This window comes from Nannobrachium achirus (assembly GCF_963921795.1).
Source record: "Nannobrachium achirus genome assembly, chromosome: 11".
Taxonomy (NCBI): Eukaryota; Metazoa; Chordata; class Actinopteri; order Myctophiformes; family Myctophidae; genus Nannobrachium; species Nannobrachium achirus.
Window position 1 is genome coordinate 23,551,394 of NC_137820.1, and position 10,380 is coordinate 23,561,773.

At 39.4% G+C, this 10,380-nt stretch overlaps 1 protein-coding gene across 1 annotated transcript; it reads left to right on the forward strand.

Moving 5' to 3' along the window:
* Positions 1–1,044: 1,044 nt before the first annotated feature.
* On the forward strand, positions 1,045–5,735 carry LOC308293721 (zona pellucida sperm-binding protein 4-like). Its single transcript, XM_080736338.1, has 8 exons — positions 1,045–1,487; positions 2,996–3,180; positions 3,445–3,542; positions 3,773–3,930; positions 4,014–4,203; positions 5,002–5,158; positions 5,244–5,319; positions 5,405–5,735. The coding sequence occupies exons 1-8, from the start codon at positions 1,079–1,081 to the stop codon at positions 5,485–5,487; spliced, it is 1,356 nt and encodes a 451-aa protein (XP_080592464.1). The 5' UTR covers positions 1,045–1,078; the 3' UTR covers positions 5,488–5,735.
* The last annotated feature ends 4,645 nt before the right edge of the window (positions 5,736–10,380 follow it).

Sequence of the window (10,380 nt, forward strand, 5' to 3'; positions counted from 1 at the left end):
ATGCATGTGACAAGGCCAAAGGCCTCCTTACACGTGTACAGGACGTTTAAGTGTCACCTGAACCTTTCACTGTAGTTACAGGTCTAAAAGAGAAAAGTCAGGCACATTGTGCAATAACAAAATAAACATGTGTTGTCAAATCAAATAGCTTTAAGGTCACACTGTCCTGGGTAAAGCTCTTTGTGACCCCAACAATGTATTTGTCAATAGATATTTTCATGTCAAACTCAAATCATCTGCCACCTCCAGTGAACTAATCTACCTGATAGGATGTGCATGTTTCAAAAAGGCTTGCTAAATTGTCTAAATCAAAGATTTAGGCCTACATTGTTGTAAGTGGAAAAAGTATACTCAAATGTTTTACTTAGGTAAAAGTATCAATACTGCAGTGTAGAACTACTCTGTTACAAGTAAAAGTCCAGAATTTAAAATGTACTTGAGTAAAATTGCAAAAGTATTGGCATCAAAATGTACTTAAAGTACCAAAAGTAGAAGTACTTACTCATTGTGCAGAATGTCCCATTTCAAGTTTTCAAATAAGTACAAATCTGTTGAAAATAGCAGATCTACAAGCCCATAATGTGTTGCATCGCGATGCATTGTGAGCTTGTAGATTGGCTATTTTCAAATGGCCAAAATGTATAGGGTTTAAGTGGTTAATGCATGTTTTGTAATAATAATCAATCTACAAAATAACCAGTAGACCTAACTAACGTTTCAAATAATTGTAGTGGAGTAAAAGTACAATAGTTGTCTCTGAGATGTAGTCGAGTAGAAGTAAAAGTATTGAAGATTGGAAATACTCTAGTAAAGTAAAAAATCCTCAATGGTGTACTTAAGTACTTACTGTACTGTACCTGAGTAAATGTACATAGTTACTTTACACCACTGGATTTATAAAACATTAGAGACCACTCCCCTGAAGCATTTTACTGGCTATTAGAATGATAGAGAGATTTGAATGGCAGAATGTAATCTTGGAGGCGGAGTTTTTCATACATTATGTTCAACTACAAATAAAAGTTGTGGGCTGCTTCAGTCAACTTGGGGGACACTCTGGTCAGCTTGCTGTGAGATCATGGTGAAACATTCATGTGCCACCTGCTGGCTGGCACTCGTTCTGCTGTGCTGCTTGGTTCCGACTTTAATCGAAGCTCAACAACAACCTAAAAACTGGTGGGAAAAAAAAACACCACAATCCGGCATACAGCATGCTCATACCCCACAGCAGCCGCCCGCAAAGCCCGTACAGCATCCTGTACAGCCGCCGCCCGTACAGCATCCTGAGCGTCCTGGGCATCCTGTACAGCCGCCGTACGTAAAGGGGCCTGGACCAACACAAAAACCAATGACGCCCGGCTTGACACCCAGCTGTGATGTAGAAGAGATAGTGAGAGTCCCCTGTGGGTTAGATGGTATCACAGAGTACACATGTGATGCAATAGGCTGCTGTTTTGATGGTCACGACTGCTACTATGGAAAGGCAGGTGAGTGCTTGGTGAATTACTGAGACCAATTGTCAAGTATTAAATATCAGACAAAATAGGACATGTAAAAAGTTCCAGTATACTGTATATAAAACAAATCTCTCTGAAACTGGGTCTGAAAGGGTCCATCGACTTATGTCAATCTGGTGTCCTTTAAAAAAGGTTACATCATTTAAACAAGCTGATCATACTTTCAAAATGCAGCTAAACAATTAAACAAAATAAACATAACAGAATATAAGGCCCATGTCTGGGATTGCCTTCGACAGGTAGTGCAGTAGTCATTTGGAATTGGCCATGACTAAATTTGAGAACAATTGGGGGATTCTTTTTCCCCCCCCTTTTTTCTTAAAAGTAGACTACATTACGATCTTAATACCTATATCTATCTATATGTCATGCTGTACAATGCTCTCCTGCTGCCTCCATTCTGTCAATAAAGCATATTCAAACCTAGTGATCGTCTCCTGAACTGAATAAAAGTACAAAGAAATGTTCCACACCTTTGTACAAAACTGTAGGCAGAGGCTAAATTATCACCTGTTTTAGAGCACTTGAATATAATGTATAAATCCACTGTATCAGACCATTTGATTTGATTCTCAGGTCTGTTAGATTATTCATCAGTTTCATTAATAATCAGCTCAGTGGCCTTGTGGTTAGAGTGTCCGTCCTGAAACTGGGAGGTAGGGGATCGATCCCCAACCATTTTTCAGAGTCTTTGGTAAGACTCTGAAAAATGGGGACCCAGTGCCTCCCTGCTTGGCACTCAGCATCAAGGGTTGGATTTGGAGGTAAGTCCCTGCGATACTAGCGTCATGTCCAAGGGGTGTATTTGTACATAAAGCTGCATCACGCTACAGAAACAGGAGATAGGCTTCTGCCCCATGGTCCTCAATGGCTCGGCAAGGCTTACTTACTATATTTATATTAATAATTGCGACCGTAGGTCGCAGTTTAGTATGTGAACGGTCAAAGCTTGTCCGTATGTATCTCTGTCTATAACGCCTGACACTGTAGTTCTATGGGTTTGTCGCTCTGACATCATGCTCTGATCACTGTGATGTCAGGGGAACCACTCTTAACAGAATGGGTTTGCCGCTCTGACATCACGCTCTGGCTTTACTGTGATGTCACACTAACAGAATCCCTTTTATGCCCATATTTGGAGTTCCCTGATGTCATCAATATTAGGCCCATATCTAACAGGACATCATATGGGAATGCCCATATATGGAGGCCGCATCGGCCAAATACAACACTGACAGACAGGGATCTCCATGTATGGGCATAAAAGGATATGATGTCAGATGTCATAAACATCATAGGACTTTCACATAACGAATAACTGAGTAAGCATGTTTGGGCTCTTACAGCATATCTCCATATATGAATCTCCATATATGGGTTATGTATGTCGCCCTGAGGCATCTTATTGGTAATAACATATTATGTTAGTTTCATTTTGTGTTTTAACCTTCCCTTAATTCTTCTTCTTTGCTATCTAGTGACTGTCCAGTGCACCAAGGATGCCCAGTTTATTGTGGTGGTGGCTAGAGATGCCACTCTGCCCCAAATTGACCTGGATTCCATCACATTGTTGGGGGAAGGTCAAGGATGCACACATGTTGACTCCAATTCTGGCTTTGCCATTTACCAGTTCCCTGTGACAAGCTGTGGCACTCTTGTCAAGGTAGTGGAACATTTTGTTTCATTGTTTGTTGTTTGTTACTTTGTTGTTAATACTTTTTTAGACTTTTTTTTTTTTACAATTTACAATTTAAGCATTTAGCAGAGCGATTTACAATAAGCAAGGCAATACATCAATACATCAACTTTAATAAATCAAATGCATAGAAATATCAATCTAGAGATAAATAATGTAGGTAGACCGAGCACCTAATCAGTAAAAGAAGCTGACTTTTGTGAAGATTGTTGTCCGATTTTCCTTTTGTAGGAGGAGTCTGGTCGTATAATCTATGAGAACAGGATGGCATCCTCATATGAGGTTGGAGTTGGACCCCGTGGAGCCATCACAAGAGACACTACCTATGAGTAGGCAATCCATTTCAGGATTTCATTACTATAAAATGAAAATAACCACTTGAACCCCAGCATCCCTACTATGGGGGGAACATTCGCCAAAAACAGCAGATCTACAAACTCATGTTTGTGAGCTTGTAGATCGGCTGCAGTGCAATTCAGGTCTGCTTTAATAAGTGTATTAAAGTGGTTAAGGACATAACATGACAAAGGAATATAATATCATACTTCTTATCTTCCAGACTGCTCTTCCAGTGTAGGTATACTGGCGACGTTGTTGAAACCCTGGTTATTGTGGTTCGGGATTTACCTCCTCCTTTTCCAGCGATTGGTGCTGGACACCTTGAAGTTGTGCTCAGATTGGGCAATGGACAATGCATCTCAAAGGGCTGCAATGAGGGTAAGAACATATTAGTCTGATCATTGTTTGTGTCCCATTTCATAACTGGGTACACTATGAACTATATATTTGTCCTGTCACAGAGGATGTGGCCTATAGCTCATACTACACGTTGGCGGATTATCCTGTGACAAAGGTGCTGAGGGATCCCATCTTTGTGGACGTTAGCATTGTAGGCAGGACTGATCATATCCACCTAACTCTTGGTCACTGTTGGACAACCATCAATCCCAATCCTCACACCCTGCCCCAGTGGGACCTGCTGGTCAATGGGTAACTATCACACAGCATCCTTTGGAAAGATCGTATTAATCTTGGTGAAGTTCGTAATCGTGGTGAAATAAGGCTTGCATTTCTGCTCACAGAACTCAGTAAAACTATGCCTAAACCTAACCCTAACCTCAATAAAACTATGCCTAGACCTAACCCTAACATCAGTAAAACTATGCCTAAACCTAACCCTATCTGGCGACGCTGGTGAAACGAAATGAGCGACTCCGCCTGGAGCTGTGATGTGATTTCCATTTGCGTGGCAATGAAGGCTGAATTACCTTTTTATTCAACTACATTTAGTTTTAGGATACAGTTATAGGTTAAGGTTAAAATACTGAATTGGATTCATATACTCTAGTCTAGTATATCACAGTAGGCATACTTAATAATAATTACAATTATTAGTCAAGCTTATTATAACATGAAAAAGTGTAATGTAAATTACTCATCAATTATTGATTAAAATGTCAATATTGTCATAAAATGACACAATTTGAACATATAGAATGTGTAAATCAAAATCCAGAATTTGCATTAAAACCTGAGAGTATAAATATGCACCCTCACTGGTCTAGGATTTTACTGTGTGGTGTAGTGATAGAACATATCTTTCCCTTCCATCGCTCTGACTGCTACAGCTGCATTGGTTGAAGTTTCCATATACAAACTGTAATGATTTTTCTCCTCTGGTGACATATGGCTCCATTCTTTGTTCTACTCAGTACCACACACAGTACAAATCAAAATGAGGCTCATGAAGAGTTTTTCTGTACCTGATGGAAAGTTCTTCCTCTCCAGGTGTCCATACAAGGATGAGCCTGCCCGTTACCTGACCAACTTGGTCGCTGTTGATGGACAATCTTCTGGTGTTATGTACCCAAGTCACCACAAGCGCTTCATTTTCAAAATGTTCACCTTTGTAGACCAGAGTTCTGTGGTGCCCCTGAGGGAACAGGTAAAGAATTCATAATTCCACTTAATTATAGCTTCTCCACTGTTACTGCATATTACTGTGCTCTCACACTATTTCTGCAATCCAGGTGTATATTCACTGCAGCACTACAGTGTGTGTCCCTGGTTCTGGCAACAACTGTGAACAGTGCCCAAGGAGAGGAAGTGAGTGGGCTAAATTAATCATTTGTACAACCGAGTACAAGTACGTACCAACCATGCGTGACTATGTTTACATATTTATCTACAGGGAGAAATGTTCGTGACCTGAAGAATACAGATGCGAAGATTGTGGTTTCCAGTCCAATGATCGTGATGACTGCTTCACAATGAAACATTGAGCACAAAGATCTGATTTTTCCATTTGAGTAAAAGATTCAGAACCTGTGCCAAGCTCAGTTATTAGTGGTGCTTGTTTAAGATACTGCATGTACGTGTAATTACAGACCAAAAAAGAATGTTTACAGAATGAACGAAATGAGTCCCTATGCCAGAGAAACTGGTGCCCAAATAAGCTTGCCAAAATAATGTCCCATGCTCCTGCATTTTCAGATGAAATAAAACACTGTGGTACAGTGGGTCAGTACTCATACAGGGTCCCTTTGATTTCTTGGTTTATCCAGTAAATTGTTAATAGAATTTGACATTCAGGAAGAATATGTGGACTTTAAAACTTCCATTTTGGAATCACTTAGGATATATTGTATATTTGATAGTAATTGTGATTGAAATAGTAGTACTCAATGTAGATGGTTGTATTCAGTTCAGTTCAGTATACACAGCTGCCTGAACAGTGTTGCCATACGCGCTTATTATAAGCGACTTTGGGATTGTTTTTCTGTAAAGTCGTTTGTAAATATTGTTAGCTGCGGGTTGCGTTTTTTTTTTTATAGCCCTGGTAGCTTATTTCTCTTGCAAAATCTGGCAACACTGCTCCTGAAACATTAGCATTTCATCATTTACGTGTGTACTTGCAAAATGCAAGAATGGAAGGCATCTACAAATGGATCTAATCCAACGGAATGGGGATGGCAGAAATATGATGAGGGGTTTGTGCCAATTCAGACGACACTACTAGTCCATGGGCCATACGAATTGTCGGTATCAAAAAGGTGGCAAAGGTTACCATGCATTTTTGAAAAGCTCTATATCTGTAGATTATATTTTGGTATGATAACCCTTTCTTAGACACAGCTAAATTGGTGTTATCAGCCGCTAGAGTTGGTGTCCCATTAACTTTACATTACAGGGAAAAAAAAGCTAAAAATGTATCTGCAAAATGTATCTGCTTTAAGTAGCATATAAGAGGGGTCAAACTAGGGGGTTTTCATGATGCTGAATCCATTGCAAGCATCTGTTTTGCACGAAAAACATTCCTGGGGCTAAAACAGCCCCCACAAATGTCTGAAAAGTGATGACTCATCACTTTTCATCACTAAACCATAGTCTTGTGGGACAGTTTTTAGCCCAAGGAATGTTTTTTGTAAAAATGGTTTTCATCCAAACGTTGATCTAAGGTTCAAGTGAAAACACCAAATGACGTCTAAAACGAAACAGATTATTTTAAGACCAATAGACTACCTCTCAAAAAGCATTTAGTCCAATATTTGACAATCAAGAGTGCAAATTAAAGCTGTTTTTATAAGCAACAAGTATGGAATAATGCATATAATTCGATCAGCTAGAATTGGTCTAAAGAAAGACCAACAATAGACGGGTGAAATGAGGTCTTGATATAGATAGTCGTTTAAATGAGGTTTTGTGCTCAGTGGGAAGCCTCACAGCAATTGCAACTGTAAGCTGCGGACAGCGTTTCATAGCTGAAAACAAACATCTCATCATATTGTTGTCTTCACTACATCCTTGTAGTAGGCTACTGTACATCGGCTATTTTGAATTAGCGAACATTTAAATATTTACAGGGACATAATACAGACATTTCCCACTTCCCAAGCAACATGGAGACGTTTTAATTTTCGAAATCGCTTCATAATTGACTCAAATGTGAATATGATCAAAACTGTGGTCTTTTCTTGCTTCCTAGATAGCCGCGCATCAGTGGCGGCTCCAGACAATTTTTAATGGGGGTGCTGGAAGGGAGCTTGGCTATTAATTGAGGTGCTAAGTAGTTGTGAATATAGCCTACCAATGTATAAGAAACAAACCCAAAACCATGCACATTATGAAACAGCGAATCACTGTTCATGCAGTAGCCTAACATTCAAGTATTGCATCAGTGTTAAGACACATTAAATAAATGGCAATACCATCAACAAAAGGAGTGATGTATAGGCTATAGGCTGCAAACAATGCAGATACTGACAATTTTCTGGCACATTTTATTTTTCTCCTAACTTATCATGAAGGACTTCTAGTTTCTACAGTGGTGGGCAGGAACCTTTTTTTCACCAATGTCACAGATTTGAACAAGGATAATTTTATTTGATGACAATGAAAAAAATATTATTTGGCTGAGCATTTTTTGGGGGTGCTAAGGGGGTGCTATGGGCTTCTTTGGAGGTGCTAAAGCACCTGCAAGCACCCCCCTAGCGCCGCCTATGCCGCGCATCGCCGCGCCGCACCGCACTGTATAGCGTCCGAGCCGTCGTATGACGGAGCGTTATATATTTTTTTGTTTTGTTTTGGCTGCAGGCGCTCTTCTTAACATAGGCCTGCCCACATTCTCCTAGAAGTGAATAAAAGAGTAACGCTAATGATATTAGGGTCAAGAGAATAGCATATTCCAGTTTGTTTACATCGAAATCCAAGATGGAGGACATTTAATCCATGAATTAATCACAGTTTATGGTTTTAATCAGAGGTTAAGGGTTTAATCACAGTCACAGATTTGTTAAGCAATGCTTAAATTTAAGTGGTGCAATGCACCTCGATTTAAAATAAAACCTAGATCAACAAACCCTTGATTAACCCTAAACTAAGATTTATTTAATCCCTCTTGGTGCAAGCCTCCCTTAGTCTTGTTATTTGTGGACAAGAAACATATCCTATTAACTGTTGAAACGTCATCCACTGACTGATGAAATGACCATACGTATACTCATGTCAAAACATAATATGTCAGAGAGAGCACGAACCATTTATTATTCTGTTGTACCTTTGTCTTGAATTCTCTCTCTCCATAGTAAACATTCCATTCTCACTCTGATCACTCTACTGTCTTATTTCTGTGTGATGGATTATTGTATCTCATATGGGAATAAGAAGGTGTTGTTGTTTACAAATAATATATTCATCAAAATGGTCCTACGTCGCCGCATACTGATGTAATGTTGACCGACCGATGGATGGACAAGTGACCGTGGCTTATTAAGCCGATTTGGGTACACTTTCTCTCCCCCGGTGGAACAGTGTTACACCACGTATAAAAGAACCAGCTGTGAGTTTGGAAGTTTACTGTGTTTTCAGACAAGGTTATTATTTTGACAACAGTAGGCCTACAATTTATTTAACATTCCCTGCTTGGACATCCGCCACTGGACCGCTGGACACATGGTTTTCTGATTGCATGCTCCACGGTCCGAGGACGGATCTTTATGCACCATTGGTGACCGGAATAATATTTTAAGATAAGTATATTGTTTTCTTCAGTTATCTGTGCAACGAGTCGCTTCTCAGTTTGAATTATTGTTTTGATTTTTGATATTTCAGGGAGTCGGACAAGGCTAAATAATGTTTTAGTATTGCTCAGTCTATTTTACCTTCACTTGATTAAACACATAAATCGCTCGGACACATCCTATCATAGGCTATTGTCTGAGCCAGCCCAACATAGGGGAAATACAGTAGGACCAGAGACACCATTCATTATAACATTCTTTTAAATTATAACATTTGTAATTACTTTTTATTAATCCTATATATTTTACGGTTGGTCCCTGTAACATTACGTGTTGTGTCTTTGAATTTTGAATTAACTCATTCTGTGCCAATGACTGCTTATGACGTTTTTTTTTCCAATAGCCCTGTGTGCCAATGACGGCTTATGACGGTTTTTGTGTTTTTTACATAGAAAAAAAAAAAAAAAATCATTTATTTTTTATTTTTTTAAAGATGTCAAAATGACCTGAGATCAGAGAGATGCTTTTCTCTGTTTGTGTGTTCGCTCCCTCGTTTAGCTGATTGAGAAAATGTGTGTTCATGTGTGTCCATTCTAGTGGATGGACACTTTTTTTCATTCAAACAGCTCTATCTCTGGAACCATTTGTCCGATTGACAAAATTCTTTTTGCCACTGAATCACAACAACTGTGTCTGTTTCTGTGGGGAAAAAAAATATTTTAAAAAAATCATTTTTTTTCATTGCATAGTAAAGAAAAACATACAAAATCTCGGCACAGCTACCTTGGAGCCATTTTGGCATCTGGCACAGAATGTTCTCCCCGTCGGAGGAGTCAGATAACTCCTAATTATGTTTTGGTTTGACACGCGTCGTAAATTAACCCTTATCTGCGTTTGGATAACAGTAGGTGGTCATTTTATCGGTCGTTATTTCTGTGATTTTCAAACTTTTCTTTCGGTACCGTTTTGTTGTCTTTTTACAAGACACATCCTCTCAGTCCTCGTGTGGGACTGGGCTTGACCCGGTTATCAGGAGGGTAGGAAAGTTAGTCTCTGTTATCTGTCTCTTTTGGTTCCGAATGAGCTGTTTAAGTTTACACCTCTCACTCCCTCGCTTGCCGTCGCGAAGCAGAGTGAGGGAGTCAGAAGCAATATGTTATTTCTTAGACCGTATTTTGACCATCTCTGTTCTGGTAAAGTAATTGGCTTGAATGCCTCTAATAATATAAAAAAAAAGATATATATATATATATATAATGTAGCTGACAAGTTAAGTTAAGACAGAACTAAAATGACTCCTTCTCCACTTTCTCAAGGTGTGGACCCGATTGAACCTGCTGTCGGTGGACCCCTAGGACTCTTTTCTCCCCACCTTGGCATGTGAGCTCACTGTTTTATTATAAATGTCACTCAATTTGGGAAAGGGGCAAGCCGACAGCAGAGCCAACCAGGACACCACCCAGGTAATACAACTCACACACTGCCAGGCTAGGTTAATATGGCCCAGGAAGTCAAAGGCTCAGAGAAAAAGAAAAAAAGAAAAAAAAAAAAAACTGTTTAAGTTGATCTGCTGTTTCCATGATTTAACCTTGTCCATGAGGCCCCTGTGTCCTAAATAATGTGTTCCAAATTCCGTTGTTTCGGCGTT

Bases quoted from the DNA above. Each gene is read 5' to 3' on its own strand.
- LOC308293721 (XM_080736338.1), top strand. From the start codon at position 1,079: ATGGTGAAACATTCATGTGCCACCTGCTGGCTGGCACTCGTTCTGCTG. The intron at 3,931-4,013 runs GTAAGAACATAT...GTCCTGTCACAG, and splicing joins CTCAAAGGGCTGCAATGAGG to AGGATGTGGCCTATAGCTCA. The intron at 5,320-5,404 runs GTGAGTGGGCTA...ATTTATCTACAG, and splicing joins ACAGTGCCCAAGGAGAGGAA to GGAGAAATGTTCGTGACCTG.